Raw genomic sequence first — 21,210 nt, forward strand, 5'->3', positions numbered from 1 at the left:
CGGAGAGGGGGGCGGGCCTCGGCGAGAACAAGACCCAATGAAAGACGAGCAGGGAACCGGGCCCTGTCCTGCCGCGGCCCAATGGGAGCGCCGCTGGGAGGCATGGCCGGCGGCTCGGCGGGGATATATAAGACCCCCACTAGCCGCTCCGCACCGGGATTCGTGGTGTTGCTGGAGACTCGTAACGCGTCCGCAGTCAACGACCCTCCGCAAAGGTCACCTGTCGGGAACAACCATGGTGAGAGGGAGCTGGGGGCACTCGCGGAGTGCACGGTGAGGGGGTACTGCACGGGAGACCGTGCTGGGGGTGCCCGGGGGTCCCCGGTAGGGGCCGGCTGTGTGGCAAAGAGGGGAGGCCGGGGCGCCAAGCAGCCCAGGGTGTGAGGGGCTGCGCGGGGCTTCTCGGAGAGTTTGGCGGGGATTCACGGTGACCACGGTGTGGAGGCTCTGCGGAAAGCCCGGGACGCCCGCGGCGTCCAAGCGCTGCTTTTCTGCGCCCCCTTCCCCGGGAGAGGCGGATGCGAGCTGGAGAAGTGCGCGCTCCAGCAGCGGACCGGAGACAGGTGGCGCCGGGGCACGGGGTTGGCGGGGCGCGGGCGGGGCTCGTCCCGCGCTGAGCTCAGCCTGGGGCCCCCAACCCCGGCGCCGCGGTGCAGCGCGCTGCGGAGTCAGGAACCTGGACCCGCCCGGGTTTCTCCCGCTGCGGCCCGGGACAAAGAGGCGCCCGCCCCCAGCTGCAGTCCCCGCCCACCTGTGAAGTCACACTCCCGCGCTGGAGGCCGGACCTGGGCGGACCTGCAAACTCCAGCAGGTTTCTCCAGTTCTGAACTGTTCCCTGAATGCCTTTGTCTTGCGCGGCCCAACTCCGGCCAGAAGTCAGACCTTGGCCCAGACCTGTCCGGGGGTGTCCGTGAGCTTCTGGTGCCTAAGGAGGAAAATCCTTTGCTGAGCTTCTGGTGCCCAAGCCCCTGAAGTCCCTCAGTTACATCGAAGAGCTCGGGGTGTGAACACAGGCCCCAGGGCCTCACAGGAATCTTGATCCCCGCCTGTGTTCCGGGCCCGTGTAAAGGCCCTGGGGCCGTCTTGCAGGACAGCTGGTGAAATTGCCACACTATTGCCGACTGTCTTAGAAGACCCCCTCCGCGTCTGGGAAGCGTGTGGCCCTTTCAGACAGATCCTCTAGACGCAGGGTTGGGGGTGAAGGACCAGAAGACAGGAGAGTCTGTCCCTTGCAGGAGTTATCTCAGGAGGGCTGAAAGGTGGGGTGAGCTGCCTCCGTGACTGTTGAGCAGTACTTCTCTGGATGGACTCTGTACTGCAGTGGGCAAGGACAAGTGTCCAGAGTCGGGGTATAGCACCCCAAAAGGGGAGTTTCTGGGTAAACTTTCAAATTGGCTGTAACTCCAGAGCCACTTCCTCAGTTAATCCACAACAGACCTGATACTCTTCAGCACCTTCAGGGTGTGGAGGACCCAGAGTCCCCACTGGGGGAGACCCCTCCTCCTAGGGGTCCGGTGCTAGAGGCTTCTGGGGGGGCCCATCTTGGTGTGTGAGACTCTGGCCTTCCTGTGCCATCCCAGCCGGCACACAGGGCACGAGGCAGTGGGATTTGGCTGCTTGGCATCAGTTTTTTCTAGTTCCTGCCCCTGAAGACCTAGGCTTAGCTGCCTTTGTTCTCAAGCCCTCAGAAAATGAAAAGAAAATGAGGTAGTTTGGCTCCCAGTGTGGGGAGGTCTGGAAAGGGAACCTAGTCTTTTGGGTTTCAGACCAGGCCTCGGTCTCCAGGGAGGAAAGATAAAAGGGTGCTTCCAGGGCCTTTTCAAGCCCCACCCCACACCCTCCCTCCTCCATTCACACCACTGCTCTGCTTCCCCAACAGCGCGAGTGTATCTCCATCCATGTGGGCCAGGCCGGGGTGCAGATGGGCAATGCCTGCTGGGAGCTCTACTGCCTGGAGCACAACATCCAGCCCAATGGCACCATGCCCAGCGACAAGGCACTGGGCAGCGGTGATGACTCCTTCAACACCTTCTTCAGTGAGACAGGGGCTGGCAAGCACGTGCCCCGGGCTGTCTTTGTGGACCTGGAGCCTGCTGTCATAGGTGAGTGGGTGCTGTGGGGGGTTCCCCTCCTCTGGCCCATGTTTTTTTTGCGAGCCCCAAAGTCTGCGGGGAGCTCTGCTTAGGGGGAAAAGCTCTTGAAATGCAGGCGACGCCCTGCCAAGAACAACACTGAAGTCTGTTGCTTTTGTCTAGACTCTGACTTCAGGAGGGGTCCTGGGGGCTTTCTGTGCTGAGAGGGGATATCAGTCAATCCTCTCTCTCTGCCCGGAGACTGCCAGATGTTTGAGTCAGGGACCAGACCCAGAATGAAGACTGCAGAAAAGTGTGGATATGAAAGCAGAAACTTTAAACTTCCTTTCTCCTACCCACAGACTCTTGAGGATAATATTGCCTAAGGAACTGGGCGCTGAGAACATTCTTAGTGGCCCCCTGCTAAACTTTAACTGAACCGGGCCCCTTAATAGCATGTGGATGGACCTATGTGAACTTGGCTGTTGCTGGCTCCCAGGGGGTTCTCTGCTTCTTCCTTTCTGCATCTGGATCTCCTCAGTTTCCTATTCCTAAAAACTTTCCTCCTCCTCCCATCTTTCTAAAGACATCTTTGTAGATGGTAAACTGTGGACTGGGTTTTCTGCATTAGTCTATGTTCTTATCCCAAGCAAAAGTCAAATGAGGGGCGCCAGGGTAACTCAGTCGGTTAAGCGTCTCACTCTTGGTTTCAGCTCAGGTCACGATCTCCTGTCCATTTCCCGCCTCTCCGCGGGGCTCTATGCTGACAGCACAGAGCCTGCTTGGGATTCTCTCTCTCCCTCCCTCTCTCTCTCTGCCCCTCTGCATGCTCTCTCTCAAGATAAATAAATCTTTAAAAAAAAAAAAAAAAAGGTGAGATTCTCTTAGACATCCTCTGATCCCTCAGCAAGTGCAAGTTGCTCTGAGGGCAGGGACTATTAAAGGCGCCCCTGACCTACCCCCTCACAGGCCCAGGTAAGGACTTTGCAAGTGGGTCTCTGGAAGGCTGTTTGCTGTCCATGCTCCGTCTTGCGGTTACGCCCAGGGGAGCTTAGCAGCCTAGGTCCTAGCGCCTGTGTCCTTGTGGGGGATGAGACCAGCATCTCTTACCTTTGCCCTCTTTCTTCCCCTCAAGATGGGGTAAGAACTGGCATTTATAGGCAGCTCTTCCACCCTGAGCAGCTGATATCTGGCAAGGAGGATGCTGCCAACAACTATGCCCGAGGCCACTACACGGTGGGGAAGGAGATCATCGATCTTGTGCTGGAGCGAATCCGAAAACTGGTGAGCGGACCAGGTGCCCTTGGCACCTGCAGGCGATCAATGTGTCTTTACCCTCCCTTCCTGGCCTGGGAGGCCTGCCGTGTGCGGAAGAAACGGAAACCACAGGCCTGTGGCTCTGACAGGAACCCCACGTGTCCTTACGGCTCCTTCCGCTTGTCTGTCACCTTGGCTTCCCCTAGGGGGAGCTGTGTATCCTGGGTGTGGATCTAGGGCTAGCAGCCCGAATAACCTGTTCTACCCTGAGTCTGTGGACTCAGGCTTCCGGCCTGCTGGTGCCTCGCTATGCCAGGTCTAATTGTCCAATCCAAGCCTTCTTTGAGCTTTGATCCCTCTCTAGCCCCAGCAGGTAGGAGGAAGCTGCCTTGGCAGCCTGGCTTGTTCTTAGATTCCTAAACAGTACTTTTATGCCTGGGAGAGACTCCTGCTTACTGGTTAGTTTTTAACCGCTTCCCAGTTTACCTCATCCCTTGCCTGAGGCACTGAGAACCAGGAGTGAGGCCCACTAGGAGCCAGCACTTTGGCACTGGTCCTCTAGAGGGATTGTTCAGACATACTCTCTGCTGCTCCCTAGTCGAGACTGAGGACTTCCATTGACTTGAGGAATGGGATTCCATGCTTTCTAACGCAAAGTACCCCCTAGGCTTAGGATTTTCTTGAAGGGTTTTTCCGGGGTGGGGGTGGGGGGTGTTTTTTGTTACCAGTTTGCATAAAGCCTGCTTTTAATGTATTTTTATTGAGAGGTAATTGGCATAGCATTAGTTTCAGGTGTACTATGTAATGAACTGATAGTATATATTGCAAATAAATGGAGAGTTTTTTATGCTACGATACCCATGTGTCCAGTATAGATTGATGCTCTTCTAGTCCAAGGCCCAGCTATATCAGAAGTTACCGTGTGTACTTGTTAAACCTACAGGTTCCCGGGTTCCACTCGGAAGTGAGGGGCCTGGGAACCTATATGTTCAACAGGATACCACCACTGCCTGCCCCCAACTCCCACTCTCCTGCAGCCAGGTGACAGAGCTACTGAGCTGAGAGGGCCCAGCTCTCTGACTACGAGTCCTATGTCCCACCTGAGCCTCCCCTCCCCGCTCCCCTCACTTGCCACCACATGCACACAGCAGTGTCCTTCTGGGTCATCTGTCCCCTAGAACTCCAAACCCCTTGTAGGTATTCTCTTCTCACCTCTACAGAGGCAAAGCAAAAGAGCATGAGAGAACTTTCTGGAGTCATGGAAATTTCTATATCTTGATTAGTTTGGTAGTATAGGTATACACACTTGTCAAACCGTTCACTGTACATGCAATAAAATATATACACTTCAGTACAAGCTGTGCTTCAGAGTTTTTTTTTTTCCTTCTAAATATAGAAGTGAATACTGTCGTAGTTGCATCACAGTAGCCTTGCAGACAGAAGAGCGTTGTCAGAAGAGGGGGGGGCGGGTGATAGGCCGTCTGTACCCTAACAGTGTTCTCTCCTACCCTAGACAGACCAGTGCACCGGGCTTCAGGGGTTCCTGATCTTCCATAGCTTTGGGGGTGGCACTGGCTCAGGCTTCACCTCCCTGTTGATGGAGCGGCTTTCTGTTGACTATGGCAAGAAGTCCAAGTTGGAATTTGCCATCTACCCCGCCCCCCAAGTGTCCACAGCGGTTGTAGAGCCCTACAACTCTATTTTAACCACGCACACTACCCTGGAGCACTCAGACTGTGCCTTCATGGTGGACAACGAGGCCATCTATGACATCTGCCGCCGCAACCTGGACATCGAGCGCCCCACCTACACCAACCTCAACCGGCTCATCGGCCAGATTGTGTCCTCCATCACTGCTTCCCTGCGCTTCGATGGTGCCCTCAACGTGGACCTCACAGAGTTCCAGACCAACCTGGTGCCCTACCCCCGCATCCACTTTCCCCTGGTGACCTACTCCCCCATTGTCTCAGCCGAGAAGGCCTACCACGAGCAGCTGTCCGTGGCAGAGATCACCAACGCCTGCTTTGAACCCTCCAATCAGATGGTCAAGTGTGACCCTCGCCACGGCAAATACATGGCCTGCTGCATGCTCTACCGTGGAGAAGTGGTGCCCAAGGATGTGAACGCCGCTATTGCCACGATCAAGACCAAGCGCACCATCCAGTTTGTGGACTGGTGTCCCACGGGTTTCAAGGCAAGCCGGGAATGAAGCGGGGGAGGAGGGGTTCGCATGCTGCCTGCGTACCTGCTAGAGGGGAGATTCCTAGAGAGCCCCAGAGCATGGAAACAAAAGTGCTAGGGATGGGGAGAATCGGGCAAATCACGACTTTTTTATTTGACTTGAAAGCTTGCCCTTACAAAGGGAAAAGTAGGTTTCGTGTCTCTTAGCCTGGCAAATAGGCACTCCCTAGGTTTGCCAGTCAGGTCAGGGAACCCGTCGTTCACATGTGCCAGGGACATACCCACAGAATCCGTCTCCTCGGAAGGGAGTGCTTTTGGAAGCGCGGAAAAGCCTACCATTCAGATAATGGGCAAGACGTGGGTCAGAAGTCTATGAATGCAATCTCTTGAGGAGTAATGAGGAAGAATCTGTTTATATGCCCCGTTCTTTCGTCAGTCTACATTCCCAGAGGGTACTGGGCATATGACCTAGTTTTAAGTTTTATGGGTTTTGTTCCAGTGTGCGATTAGAAAGATTAAAGGTGGCAGCTGAGGCATTTAAGAAAAACACACAGCTTCCTTGCACTGTTGCAGACGTGACCACAACTGGAGGCGAGGCAGGGACTCCTGGTCATAAAGATAATAGCTGCTTGCTAGTTTTGAGAGCTGTCCTATAGCTCAGAACTAGAAACCAGGGGTAGGAAGTCTGGGAGGCGGATTCTCCCAGCTCCATATTAGGAAAGCTTTAGCTACTCAGAGGAAGAGTAGACCGCCTTCAGGAAATAGTAAGCTTGCTCTCATTAGAGGCATTAAGGGGGAAGCTGACCTTTTTTTTTTTTTTTTTTTCCCCCAAACACTGAATATGAAATGTATTTATACGTTCTGAATAGAGCAATGTCTAAAGTAGATTTTTCCCAAGGTTTTCTATTTTTTAAAACTATTTTCTAAACTATAGGAAAGTGGAGAGATTAGTTAACAACCATATACCCACTACCTAGATTCAACATCTGACTCTGCTAGGTTTCCTTTATTTTTGCTTTGCTGATCCATATAAACTCATAGGTATTACACACAAGTTTGTTTTGTGTCTAACAAAATTAATAACACTTCTCTAAAGTAAGAATACCTAGTCAGTATTCAAACTTTCCCAATTTCCACAAATGTGCTCTATAGTCAGTGTTTCAAAGTCAGGGTATAATCAAGGATTAGGCATTATATTTGTCTCTTAAGTCTTTTTTTTTTTTTTTTTTTTTAATGTTTATTTTTGAGAGAGAGAGAGACAGAGCACAAGCAGGGAAGGGGCAGAGAGAAAGGGAAACACAGAATCTGAAGTGTGCTCCAGGCTCTGAGCTGTCAGCACCGAGCCCGACGCAGGGCTCGAACTCACGAACTGTGAGATCACGACCTGAGCCGAAGTTGGACGCTTAACCAATTGAGCCACACAGGCACCCCCATCTCTTAAATCTTTTAATGTAAAACATCCACCCTTTTTCTTGATGTTTTGACTTTGAAGGGACTAGTCTTACCATCTTGAAAGTCCCACATTCTGGATTTGTTTTCTGGTGGTGGTTAACTTGTTCCGTTATCCCTGTGCTTCTTGCAGCCTGGCAAATGTCACACGCCGGTTGACCGGCCCCTTTCCCAGTTATGGGAACCCCTTCCAGGGAACGCAGAACCCAGGGCTTACACTACTTGCTGTTTCTTCTTAGGTTGGCATTAACTACCAGCCGCCCACCGTGGTGCCCGGGGGAGACCTGGCCAAGGTGCAGCGGGCAGTCTGCATGCTGAGCAACACCACGGCCATCGCCGAGGCCTGGGCCCGCCTCGACCACAAGTTTGACCTGATGTATGCCAAACGGGCATTTGTGCACTGGTACGTGGGCGAGGGCATGGAGGAAGGAGAGTTCTCTGAGGCCCGAGAAGACCTGGCTGCCCTGGAGAAGGATTATGAAGAAGTGGGAACAGAGTCTATGGACGGCGAGGACGAGAGTGAGGAGTTCTAGGGGTCCCGGCACCTGCAACGCCTGGGCTCTCTCCCCGGTTTTGTGTCTCTCGTTCCACTGTTTCCCTAACCCCCTACAAATACAATCAATGTCTCAAGTGATGTGGAGCTCTGTGATGTGGAGTTCTGCCCAGCTGTGGGCCTTCACTAACTTTCCCAACTGCCTTGTTGCCCTTCTAAGTTAAGGGCCAGGGTGGCCTCTGCCTCTAGGGATTGCAGCCAGGGGAATGCCTAATGGAGGAACGATGGTGCTGTCCCGTGCAATCAGACCACCTGACTAATGTTCAGGGGCTCAGGACCCGTGCTGTGGTGCTTTGACTTCATGGGGTGGGTCCCTGTGTATCCCCTTATCCCCAGCCCACCGCAAGGAAAGGTAAGCCTTGTAGAGGTTCTGGTGAAAGCTGCTGAAACTTTACCCGTGCCCCCTGCCATTCTGGGGCAGAACGTCTGTCTCCATCTCAATGCCAGGAAGGAATCCAGCGTTTTAACCTATCCTCCCTCCTCATGGCCAACAGAGGGCAGTAGAGGTTGAATCCACATGAATTCACAGGCCATTCTGCAGCAGCCATCTTACAATTCAGGGCTCTACCCCGATGCCATATAAGGGCACTGGGTCCAAGAACCAGCATTCCAAAAGACGGGGGTCTTCAGCCTGGGGCTGTGAACATCTGAAATAATTTTTAAAGTGATTATGAGCCTTTTAAGGCAAAAACTATTTTTTATTTTCAAAGGGGTCCCTGCTGAGAAAGGGACTATTTATTGTTCTGGGATCTAGCCACATAAAGTCTTAGAGATCAGTGCATCAGTCAGGAGAAGGGCCTGGCAGGAGCTAAGCAGTAAACTGGATGGACCCTTCTAGCACAGCCCAGGTTCAAGGAGGTTTCTCTTTAATGTGCTTAACAAATCTCAGCCAGGCAGAAATGTATTCTCTGAAGAGGAGGGATATCTCCATGGGGCCAGGTTCTGCCCCTGGCAAGACCGTTGAGGAGAACCCAGCCCGGTCCCCAACCCCCCCCCCCCCCCCCCCCCCCCACCCAGATGGGTAGGACCTGTGTTTTTGGCCTAAATCTAACTGCTTTGATTTTCAAACATTTAATTCTAGCATTTCACTCAGATGTGTCTCTGCTTTTTTTAGGCACCAGTGAGCCTTGGGGCTACCTGAATGGGTCACTTAGTGACCTTGCTCTGGGTTCAGGGGACAAGTTTATTAATGTTAACCTAGGAACTAATCCCCAACATCAATGAGCCTTGCTTGATTGATCCCTGGGAGCGGTTTAGTATCCTACAACTCGTTAGCACAGTGCTCAGATCCGGAAGACTTTGGCCCCTACAGTGAAGCTGCATGTACTTAATAGGGGCTGTGGACCTATGCAAATTACCAGTCCCAGGCAATGGGTCTGTTTGTGAAGGTCCTCAAGGACTTAAGGGCTTGGGTTAGAGGTGAAGTTAAGGTATAGAAGGAAGGGAAGGAGGTTAGAAAAACCTGGCCAGTGCCCATTCAAGGACCTGGATCTGTCTGTGTTCAGCAAGTTCAGCAAGACATCCAGCCTGCTCTGCCGGTGTCTTCATCCAGAAACCAAGAGCAGATATTTTAACTCTTTCCCTGCTTTTTCCCTCACTGGACACATGAATTCACACATACTGGCACTTCTTCCTCTGTTGGTTCAAACCACCATGTTGAGAGACCTCTCCTCCCCTACAAGTGCCCCAGGCGTTGGGAAGGAGAGTGGCCAATGAGGGTTGGACACCTAACCCTGAGGCTCTCCTGTGATGAGAGACCAGATAAAGTGAGTCAGTTACAAGTGGGCGGAACAAACTAGATAATTTATTTGGATAAACCCGCAGCTGCCATTGCCTTCTCTCATGGCCCCAAACTGGAATAAGTGTAAGTCACATTCTCTCTTCCCACTTCCTATATCCCTTTTCTGTGTAGATTTTCAAAATATGCAGGAAGAATCTTTGTTCAGTCTGTGTCTGGATTCAATGCCCCTCCCCCAACACCCACCACCGACCCCCAAACAGTCATTTCCCTGGGTCCCCAGAGAGAACCTTGCCTGGGTTCCTTTCAAATTAGGGAGTCCTTGGTGGGTTAAGGATGGAGAAGTAGAGAAATTCTTGCCTGGGGAGTTGTGGTCTGAAATTTAAAGGCACTTAAGAGTCTTTTTTTTTATTTATTTATTTTGAGAGCCTGAGAGGGCGTGCGAGCAGGGTAGAGAGAGAGAGAGAGAGAATCCCGAGCAGACTCCGCACTGTCGGCATGGAGCCCAACATGGGGCTCAAACCCACAAACCGAGACTGACCATGACCCAAGCCCAAATCAAGAGTTAGATGCTCAACCAACTGAGCCAGCCAAGTGCCCTAGGCACTTAGAGTCTTCACAAGTACTCTACTTAAAGCATGAGCCTAAAGTAAGCATTCCCCTTACTCAGCTGGGATTTTCTCGAAGGCATTTTTACTGGAGCTCACGGCAGATGGACTCCGGTCCTGGCCATCACAGGGTCTACACCGGCAGGTACCACCACCTTCCGTTTGTGACTGACCCAGAACCCGGGAGCCCTGTGGAAAGTGGAGTCCTTGGAGAGCAGGGTGGTTATCCTGCTGGTGATCCAGAACAACGCTAAAAGGAATTAGCCTGAGTGACAGGGAAGTTTAGAGCACCTCCAAAGCAGCTAGCTCATATCAGAAGTTTAACAAAAAATACCTGCCCTCAAAGTATAGAGGGGACAGGAGGGAGGCCTTGGCTGTTTCTCTCTCTCTCTCTGGTGCTGTTACTCACTAATGCCTGGTTTCCATGCTGTTCCTGCATATTCCCTGAACTGTGCCTGAACCACTGGGCACCAGAGCCTTTTAGATTCAACTGCTCTGGGGTGTAACTTTGTTTCCTTTTTGATGTGTCTGCCAGTTTTAAGGTGGAAGGCAGGATCCTGGGGATTTTTGACCAGGCTCGTTACTCTTGCCTCTTTCCTGCATCTTCACCTGCGAACCTTCCCAGGGCTTCTAGTTCCTTTGGAGTTCGTGACGCGAGTCCTCTTGTAGGCATTCGGTGTTAATGCACTAGTCCTCCTGCTTACCCATCCGCTGCCTCTCGAAGTCTTCCCTCTTGCCCAAAGCCGTCCGATTGGGGTGAGAAATGTGCACGGTGTGCCCAGAGGAGCCAGGAAGCCCCAGCTCCACCAAGGGGAGGCTTCCGGAAGGACTGGCACTTGAGCCAGATACTGAAGGTGGGTTGGGGTATAGAGAGAGGGCGGGATGTTCAAGGCAGAGACAGGGAGAGGAAAAGCTATGGGTTAACACAGGTACATTAGATTCAAGGGACTGAGTAGTTTGTAGCTGAAACTTGAGACGGAAGAAGGGGAAGCTAGAAAAAAAGATGACAGTAAATGACCTTGATTTTACCTTTCTTTCTTGAATATGTATTGAGCGCCCACTACACAGCATGGATTACTCTAGATGCTATAGGGAACCCATCAGGCAGCAAAGGAGTTTGAATTTTCTCCTGTATAAAATCTTCGGTGGCTGTCAAGGGCCAGCACCCAGGGATAAGCTGTCCTGAAAGCGGTGGTTCTCAACCTGGGGTGACGTTGCAAGACCTTTATGGCTGTCCCAGCTCGGGGGTTGGGGGTGGGGGGTTGTGGCGTGCCGTGGGTAGACAGCAGGGCTGCTGCTCAACATCCTACAAAGCACAGGACAGACCTCCCCTCAACAAAGAATTGTCTCGCCCGAAAGTGTCACTAGTGCTGAGAGGGGCGGGTTACCACGCACAGCGTGGTGGAGGGAGAGAGGCATTTGTAGTAATCCAGGTGATGGATAATGCCTCAACCAGAGCAGTGAGACGGGGAAGAGAAGGGGTCAGAATCCCAGTACTTAGTGATCAGTTGATGAGGCACGTGGAGAGAGTTGTGGATGACTGGATTTCTGCCTTGGACCGCATGAGATGCTGTCCTTCTGCGTTATTCCATTTAGATTTGGAGATGAACTCCGCTTTCGACACTGAATTAGTCTTCTAAGGCCGCCATATACAAAGTACCACAGACTGGGGGTGGGGCTTCCACGACAGAAATGCATTTTCTCGGGATTCTGGAGGCTGGAAGTCCGAGATCAAAGTTCTCAGCAGGATTGGTTTCTTCTGAAGCTCCTCTCCTTGCTTTATAGATGGCCGTCCTCTCCCGGCGTTTTCACATGGTCTTCCCTCTGTGCCTGTCTGTGTCCTAATTTTCTCTTACAAGGACACCAGTCATATAGGACTCACCCCTACGCCTTTATCTTAATTACCTCTTTAAAGGTCCTATCTCCAGGGGTGCCTGGGTGGCTCAGTTGGTTAAGTGTCCGACTTCGGCTCAGGTTGTGGATCTCGCGATTTGAACCCCACATCGGGCTCTGTGCTGACAGCTTGGAGCCCTGGAACCAGCTTCGGATTCCGTGTCTCCCTTTCTCTCTGTCCCTCCACAACTTGCACTCTGTCTCTCTCAAAAATAAATAAACATTTTTAAAAAAAAAATCCTATCTCCAAATATGGTACCACTGGGAGGTATTTCAGCATATGAATTTTGTGGGGGCACAATTCAGCCTCTAACAGATGTTGAGCTGAAGTTGCCTGGGGGCTGGCCAGATGCTCTGAAACCCAGGAAGTCAGGATTTGAGGGTCAGGGCGTGAGGTCACCAGTGGAGAGTACAGAAGGACAGAGAGTACAGAAAGACACCTCAATGCTGCAGCCAACAGGGGCAGAGACTCCCCAGCCCAGGGGAGAGGACAGTCACAGAAGGCAAGGGTACAGGATGTGTTTTAGTCCTCAGCCATAGTGTCAGCAGCAACCGAGGCAGATGGCCACTTGTGCGGCTACACCTGTAGGTGGGAGGTCAGAATGCCTGGCTTCTCTTTTTTTTACTTAAAGTACAAGAATTCACCTTTGATTCATTCACATGAACGGCAGGAAAGGAGGTAGACACTATTCAAGGCTTTCGATCTTCTGGGGGAGCGGGAAGAGGCATCTAAATCCACCAGGCGTCCTTGAGGGCCCTGGGAATCTGCAAATGGCCAGTTCGTCCAGCCGCAGACATTGCCCCACCCCCTCTGAACCCTCAGGGCCCTAGACCCCTCAACACGGCCACTACCAAGGGGTCCTGGCACACAGGGCCCGAAACCGACTGCCTCCTGAGTCTAAGCTTAGAAGGAAAGAAACAGGAAGAAGATATGTGAACAGATCACAGCATAATGTGGCAAAGATGAGTAGAAATGGGCATAGAGCCTGGAAACTAGGTAGAGAGTCTCAGTGGGGTGGCCAGGCAGACCGGGAAGGAAGGAGGCAGAGGGCACAGCATGATATCAGAACTACTACAGCTAGCTTTCTTTTTCTAATGCCAGGGCTGACAGTTCAGGGCAGAGTGGCGGGAAACAGGTGAAAATTCAACGGGAGCAGGCAGGCCCTGTCTTCACAGAACAGCTACCTCCTGACCCCAACAAGAGGTCCCTGTAAAGAGTGACAAGAAAGGACTCTTGTGCCTGAGCCTTTGAGGGCAAGGTCTGTGTTTTTTTAGTCACACTTCACATAGTGCTAGCCCCTGATGTGTATTTGGGTACTGAGTTAGGTTGAAGGACTCCCGTGTCGGGAAAATGGGAGCCAGAGGGGGGGGGGCAGAGAAAGATGATGATCGCCTAAGACCTCGGAAGCCTGGGAATTAGGGTTCACAGAGCGCCTGGATGGCTCAGCGGGTTAAGCGTCCGACTCTCGATTGCAACTAGGTCATGATCTCACAGTTCGTGAGATTGAGCCCCATGTCCGGTTCTGCACTGGCAGCGCGGAGCCTGCTTGGGATTCTCTCTCCCTTTCTCTCTCTGCCCCTCCCCTGCTCTCACTTTCAAAAATAATCATTTGGTTTTTTTTTTAAAGTCCGGGAGTTAAGGTTCAAGGGATGGTTATAAATGCTGCTAATTGACCATACGCCTGACTGCTTATTTCCCACTTCACAATAAGGCTGGCTCGTTCTTACTGGAGAGAAGGAACAAAGTTGGAAACGAAACTGGTGACGGAGCTCTGGGCCCACGCCTCAATAGAGACTGCTTTTGCCACCTCCTGGGGCATTCTGACCCCGCCCCGAGGAGCAGCCTGGGCGCTCTGGATGCTTGCTCCGCCACGGACTCAAACACCTGCTCAGAAAGACCTGGCAGGACTCAGCTGAGGTAGCAGCATCGGATTCCCTCATTGACAGGAAGGAAGGGGGAGCCTGCAGAGAGTACGTGCTTCCTCTCCCCTCCTCACCGCAGCCCTCCAGAAGAAAGTGGAGCAGGCTGGGAAGAGAGATCGCCCACCTCTCGGAGAAGGGGTGGAGACCTTGTCAAGTAATTCTCTCCTCTGGACACTCCTTGTCTGTAAGTGGAGGGACGCGGACCAGATGTCCAGTTAAGGATACTTCCGTGTCTCTATGCACAAGGACACAGAACTTAGGCGGCGAGGAAGAAATCCAGGGATGGGGCTGTCCAAGGTGGAGGCACCCCCCATGCACAGTCTTTCTTGCTGATCTAGAGTCTGCTTCTTCCCATCAAGTCTGAGCAGGCTCCCTGCCCCGGGCAGGCTCCTCTGAAGGTTGTGGCTTGCCTGCCCTGGGAGGGGCTGCTTTTAGACTATCGCATCAGAAAGTCAGCAGGCAAGGCCCACACAGGATTTCATGCAGCAGCAGCTAGGGGAGAAGCACTGGGCCCATTTGGTCCCCTTATCCTAGCGAGCAGCTTACCGGGGAATAGTACCCCCCCATCCCCAATGGGGACGGGCCGCTTGGAGCGGGTCTCACAAGCCCAAAGCCCAAGTGATCTCTAATTGCTATATTTAAGACTCTGCGGAGGCATGAGAAGCAGTGTGCAAATCCACTCAGCTGCCTTTAAAAAGCACAGAGCAGCTCCACTCATGGTGAAGAACACAGATCCTCAAGCCAGAAGGCCTAGATTTGAATCCCAGCTTTGCTATTTAATCACTGTGTGGCCTTCCTCATGCTCCTGGGCCTCGGTTTCCTCATCCATGGAATGAGACTAAGACGACAGAACCTGCCTCCTAGGGTTGCCGTGAGGATTGAATACACACTGCTTAGAATGGTGCCTGGGACACGGCAAGTGTGCTTTGCCGTTCACTACTGTCAGCGTGGTGGCGAACACAACCCACCGTAGGGGGAAGTCGGGAACTTTCTGTATTGGTCTGAGCACCTTGCCTTCCATCACTGTTCTCCATATAGTACTCCTCTGTTCCTATTCTAAGTAATCACTTCTTTGTCTTCCCTGATGCCCTTCCTTCCCCCCAAATGAAGCTCTTTTGAAGATACTTGTTCTCAGTGGTTAATTATTCCAATTTTCCCTTCAGCCAAGGCCTCTCACTACTTGCGTTTTTCCTCTCCCCAAGTCCCAGTGTTTTGGAGGCCACACAATTGGCTCTGTGCGTCCAAGCTCTGGCTGTAGGCCCACCCACACAAAGCACCCCTCAGTACCTCTCCGCCCCCTCCCCTGCTCCCGCCTGCTCGCAGCCAGGGCCTCAGCGTCTCACTCGTGCTCTCAGAAGCTTCTAGGTAGGTCAGAGGGTGCCATTCATTATATACAAGCAGAACTTTGTCCTAATTCCCAGCCACTCAGCCAGCAGTGAGACCCAAATATTTTATCTGAGTGATACGCAGGCACTGGCTCTGGCAGAAGGCCTTCCAACAGGAAGAATTGAGTATTAATTATGAAGGCCATGTGGTATTGGAGCCTCATGGCAGTTATCTCTTTCCATCTAAAATAAGCCACCCCAGGGGCGCCTGGGTGGGTCAGTCAGTTGAGCGTCCGACTTCGGCTCAGGTCAAGATCTCACAGCTTGTGGCTTCGAGCCCCGCGTCGGGCTCTGTGCTGACGGCTCGGAGCCTGGAGCCTGCTTCGGATTCTGTGTCTCCCTCCCTGACCCACTCGCATCCTGTCTCTGTCTCTCTCAAAAATAAATAAACATTAAAAAAAAATTTAAATAAGCCACCCCAGGGGCGCCTGGGTGGCTCATTCGGTTAGGCATCCGACTTCGGCTCAGGTCATGATCTCGAGGTCCGTGGGTTCGAGCCCCGCATGGGGCTCTGTGCTGACAGCGCGGAGCCTGGAACCTGTTTCGGATTCTGTGTCCCCCTCTCTCTCTGCCCCTCCCCTGTTCACACTCTGTCTCTCTCAAAAATAAACATTAAAAAATTTTTTTTCAAATAAGCCACCCCAAAATTTAGTGGCTTAAAACAACCACCATTTATTCGTTGACTATTCTGTAATTTGGACAGAGCTTGGTGCTGGTGGCTCACCCTTGCTATGGGAGGTTCGCTCAGGCTACCCAAGATCCCCAAACGGCCTCACTCACACAGCCGATGCCTTAGCCGAGGTGACTGGGATGGCAGGGTTGGCCTGGGCCTCCCTTTCTCTCTTCTAAGTCTCAACCAGCAGTGAAGTCAGATTTCTCTACATAATAGCCAGCTTCCAGACCATGAGAACTCGATGCTTCGGAGTGTGAAGACAGAAGCTCCGAGGACTCCCTCAGGTCCAGGTTCAGTGGGAGGTGTTCTGGGTTGAAATGTGGCCCCGACCCACTCAGAATCATATGGTGAAGTTCTAATCTTCGTTTGCTAAGAACGTGCCCTCAACTGGAAGGTCCTACTTGAAGTAGGGTGGACTCCTAATCCGATATGATTGGTGTCCTTAAAAAGGGAGAGATTTAGGGGCGCCGGGGCGGCTCAGTCGGTTGAGTGTCCGACTTCGGCTCAGGTCATGATCTCACAGTCTGTGGGTTCGAGCCCCGCATCGGGCTCTGTGCTGATGTCTCAGAGCCTGGAGCCTGCTTCCAATTCTGTGTCTCCCTCTCTCTCTGCCCCTTCCCTGCTCATGCTCTGTCTCTGTCTCAAAAATAAATAAAAACATGGGGCGCCTGGGTGGCTCAGTCGGTTAAGCGTCCGACTTCAGCTCAGGTCACGATCTCGCGGTCCTTGAGTTCGAGCCCCACGTCGGGCTCTGGGCTGATGGCTCGGAGCCTGGAGCCAGCTTCTGATTCTGTGTCTCCCTCTCTCTCTGCCCCTCCCCTGTTCATGCTCTGCCTCTCTCTGTCTCAATAATAAATAAACGTTAAAAAAAAAAAAGAAAAGAAAAAATAAATAAAAACATTAAAACAAACAAACAAACAAACAAACAAATAAATAAATAAATAAATAAAGGGAGAGATTTAGGGGTGCCGGGGTGGCTCAGCCAGTTGAGCATCTGACTTCAGCTCAGGTCATGATCTTACGGTTCGTGAGATCGAGCCCCGCATCGGGCTCTGTGCTGACAGCTCGGAGCCTGGCGACTGCTTCCGATTCTGTGTCTCCCTCTCTCTCTCTGCACCTCCTCTGCTCACACTCTGTCTCTCTCAAAAATAAATAAACATTTAAAAAAGGGGGGGAGAGATTTAGGCATATACACGGAGAATGCCGCGTGGAGACTGGGGCGTTAATGCTGTCACAACTATCAGACTAGGAGAGAGGCCTGGAACAGAGACTGCCCCAGTGGTCTCGGGAAATATGGCCCTTACAACGCCTTCGTCTCAGACTTCTCGCCTCCAGAACCTGACTGCCTCCAGAGATCATAAATTTCTGTTGTCTTAAGCACCCAGTTTGTGGTATTTTGTTACAACAGCCCGGCAAACGAATACCAAAGGGAAATGAAGTCTCCCTTTTGGTGGGAAGAGTGACCTACATGTACAGGGATGGGAGGGTTGCGGCTGTCTTTGGTCTTTGCAGACCTTCTACTCCAAGGCGGCCCAAGAGAGGACAGACTAGAGACAAAAAGACAAAGCCCAGCTTCTAGACCGGACTCTGCCCGGAACTTGAGGGCTGAGGTTAGGGAAGCTGTGTGGCTCTGCTTCCCTTTCCCCGGATACCAAGGGCAAACTCAGATAAGATGGACTTTCTGATTGTTGTCAGCTTGAAAATGCTCTGCCTTCCAGGGGCGCCCGAGGGGCTCAGTGGGTTCAGCATCCCGACTGACTTGATTTCGGCTCAGATCAGGATCTTGCAGTTTGCGGGTTTGAGCCCTGAGGAGCCTGCTCGGGGATTCCCTCTCCATCCTTGCCCCTCCCCTGCTCATGCCTCTCTCTCCCTCTCTCTCTCTCTCTCTCTCTCTCTCTCTCTCTCGCTCTCCCTCTCAAAATAAATAATCATTAAAAAAATTTTTTTAAACAAAACAAAACAAAAAAAACCCTTTGTGCCTTCGTCAGAGTCCTTTAGCCTGGATCAGTGTTCCCTGGAAGGCTTGTCAACAGGATTTGCTGGTCACTGACCACCACTCTCAAGTTTCTGATTCAGTAGGTCCAGGGTGGGGCCCGAGAATTTGCAATTCTAGGAAGTTCCCAGGTGTTGCTGCTTCAAGGCCAGGCTGTCGGAGGAACTGTTCCCAGGGCAGGGGGCACAGTAGAATCACCTGGGGAACTTTAACAAACACTGACGCCAGGGTTCTACCCTGGCACTTCTGACTAATTGGTCTCGGGTCCAAGCTCTGGCATTTTTCTAGAAATCTCCCTAGGTGACCCTAGGATGTGCAGCCAGAGTTGAGAGCCACTGCTCAAGGGGTCCTGGACTTTTGCAGAAATAGTACAATAAAGCCATCGGTGGGCACTTTTAAGAAAAATCGTTCCTCAATGTGACCTGCACGGGCCTAAACGGAATATAGCTTTAAACAAATGGAAAACATGTTGCGAACTTCCTGAGGTTAAGGAATTTGACTTTTAAGTTCCTGTCACCCCCTTTGAACACTTTGTAACTGCTTCTTATCCCCATCCTCCCTCTTACTACCAACATAGTGACACCGGCCAAGAGGTGGGGGTTCTTTCCTCAAGGGAGGGAGAAAAAGAATACCTTTTTTCTATGTCCCTGCCTCAAACATTAGCACAGATTTGCAGAAGCTCTCAGCCTTAGCAGATAAACCACCCCAGGTGCCTTCAATAACCTGTGGAACTTGAATTGAAATGACCTAAACTGGGGCATCTGGGTGGCTCAGTCAGTTCAGCACCTGACTCTTGATTGCAGCTCAGGACTTGGTGTCAGCGTTCATGAGTTCAAGCCCCGCTCCGGGCTCCATCCTGGCACAGAGCCTACTTCAAAACAAAACAAAACTCTAAAACCTACTGAGCACCTGCTCTGCCCCCTGACCTTAACAGAGCACACAGTCAGGAAAGCTCTGGGTTCTGGAGGGATCTCACGAACTTAGTGAACAAGCCATGCACTTAACTTCTCTGGGCTTCAGTGACCTCAAACCCAAGATAAGGTCAATGGATTCTATCACACTGAGCTGTGCGGAAGAAGGCAGGTGAAGTGCTTGGCCAGCACAGCGTCAGACACATAGATCGTAATTTACGCACCTCATAATTCCAACCATTTTGTGAAGTAGCATCCCTGTTTTGCAGATGAGGACACTAGTTACCAAAATGGATTTGTCCCAGGTCTAACCGCTAGGACAGGGCACAGCTGGGGACCGAGCCCGTTTGCTGGGAGAGGCCCCGCTCCTCCGTTGGCAAAGAGGGATGGGGGCAGTCAGGAGGCTTGCTGACAGGTGAACCTAATAATCCACGGAACAGGCCCAAACCTGGAACTGAGGTGACAGAGTGAACGGGGCAAGTTCTGCTGGGGTCAGGAAAGGGAGAGAAGAGGGAAGACGGAAGTGACCGGAATTGCACGTTTTTGATGAGGAGGAGTGAGGAGGGCAAGTCCGACCAGCCCTCCCATCCTGCTGGTAGACAGAGCAGGTGCGGGGCGGCTGTCTGGGGAGGTGGGGCGGCCGTGGGGATCATGCGACTACCGCAGACTTCAGGCTAAGGGAGAGCTGACACTGGACACAAAGCTGCCTCAGATTCTAGAATTTTTCTTTTGGGGGCGCCTGGGTGGCTCAGTCAGTTAAGCGTCCGCCTTCGGCTCAGGTCACGATCTCACAGCTCGTGGGTTCGAGCCCCGCGTCGGGCTCTGTGCGGACAGCTCAGAGCCTGGAGCCTGTTTCGGATTCTGTGTCTCCCTCTCTCTCTGCCCCTCCCCCACTCATGCTCTGTCTCTCAAAAATCAATAAAACATTAAAAAGAAAACTCTTTAGAAACTGTCTTTCAACGGAAAATAAAATGCCTACCGTGTACCATGAAGCCTTGGGACACAGTGGTCAACAAACAGCGAGCAGGGCTATGAGGCACCACATACTCTCGGAGGGGGCAACAGCTCCAGCTAGAGGTGTGCAAAGAGAGCACGTGCCAGGAGGCCTGGCCTTTTGTGGGTGGGCAAGGGAGGCTCCCCTGAGGACACCTCACCAAAGCTGAGGACAAGCAGAGTTCGCCAGGTGGAGGAGGTCCAGGCCAGGAAACAGTCCACGGGGAAGCCCCCGGGTCTAGCACGAAGTCAGGCCCATGGAAAGAACCGCAGGAACCGCGTTGGCTGAGTGACTGGGTGGAGGGAGATGAGATCAGCGAGGCAGTTGTAGGCAGCGTGTGAGCCCAAGAGCTGCAGGGAAGCCCCTGGAGGACTGCAAAAGGTATTGCCGTGACCCAACACGATGTACTCCTTGCCTGAAAATTCTGAGCCCTCACGCACAACTCCCACTGCGACCCTGTGAGGGCAATACCTTCGTCTACAGATAAGAACACTTGGGATCGCAGAGGTCAAGTGTCTGAGTTCACAGATCTGCCCCACGCCTTTCTCCTTCCGGGACCAGGTAGATACCACCAGTGCCCAAGTGGACCAGTGGGGAGGTGATGATGCCTCTTGGGGGGGGGGGCAGGGAACCCAGGCGTCAGTCTTGTCTGGTAGCCCCATGGTGATAACATCTAAAATTGCTCCCTGGATGTCCAGGACTTCTAAAGTAGCCCAACCAGAAGGGGAAGAATCATGCCCTGAGGTGTCCCGGTGGGAAAATCTGCCCCTCCCCACCCACCTGGGGCTGGGCTGGCAACACAATGGAAATGCCCTACCTGCCCGGGCCTGTCTGAGTCTCCCCAGGGAAGGGGAGGAGCTCAGACGCTGTGGTAGGGCTGATTGCGCCCTGGGGGATGTGTCAGTGGGGAGCAACTTCACAGTTTCAAAGGAGCTGGCCCTTGGGAGTGAGTCACAGCCAGTGGTCCTTTATGGAGGATGAGGGGGTAGGGAAGAGGGATCTTGGCTAAGGGTGAGTGTTAGGCACCCCCCCCCCCCCCCCCCGGCTCCTCTGGCGAAGGGAGAGGTAAGCTGATGGGCTCTTGAATGTCCATTATCTGCTCAGAGTGGCCAATAGCATTTAAGATCTCTCCGCTGGGCGGAGGCCCCCCCGAAGCCCACGTTTGGGTGACCTCAAGCCTTTCCACTGAACCGCAGTAACCTGGTAAACAGTTGACTTCTTCCCAGGGAGAGCCTCAAAGACTTTATGGAGAATGTGAGACTTGCAGCCCCCTCATCTCAGGTGCTTAGCACTCAGTGGGAGCTTAATAAAGGTTTGGATGAATGAGAAACCTGGCAGAAGAAGGGTTGCTGCTGAGTCCTGGAGCTGGGGGTGGGGGTGGGGGGCAGGGGTCTCATCGCGGGCTCGCGGGCTCCTCCCCAACCCTCCCGGAGTGATGGGTGTCCAGGCTCCCCGGTCTCACCATCTGCTGTCGCGCCTGGCCGGTGGGGCTTGGTAATAGGAGTCTGGCTACCAAGAGACCAACGCCATTCCCCTAAAAGGCAATTCAGGAGGACGCGGCAGGCGTAAAGGGAGGAAAA

At 52.7% G+C, this 21,210-nt stretch overlaps 1 protein-coding gene across 1 annotated transcript; it reads left to right on the top strand.

Annotated features, from left to right (window-relative positions):
- Positions 1-22: 22 nt before the first annotated feature.
- LOC109256498 (tubulin alpha-8 chain) lies at positions 23-7,593 on the top strand. The gene is made up of 5 exons (XM_019431842.2): positions 23-238; positions 1,880-2,102; positions 3,208-3,356; positions 4,843-5,523; positions 7,199-7,593. The coding sequence occupies exons 1-5, from the start codon at positions 38-40 to the stop codon at positions 7,490-7,492; spliced, it is 1,548 nt and encodes a 515-aa protein (XP_019287387.2). The 5' UTR covers positions 23-37; the 3' UTR covers positions 7,493-7,593.
- Positions 7,594-21,210: the final 13,617 nt, after the last annotated feature.

This window comes from Panthera pardus, unplaced genomic scaffold (assembly GCF_024362965.1).
Source record: "Panthera pardus isolate Hobbes unplaced genomic scaffold, ASM2436296v1 HiC_scaffold_21, whole genome shotgun sequence".
Classification (NCBI taxonomy): Eukaryota; Metazoa; Chordata; class Mammalia; order Carnivora; family Felidae; genus Panthera; species Panthera pardus.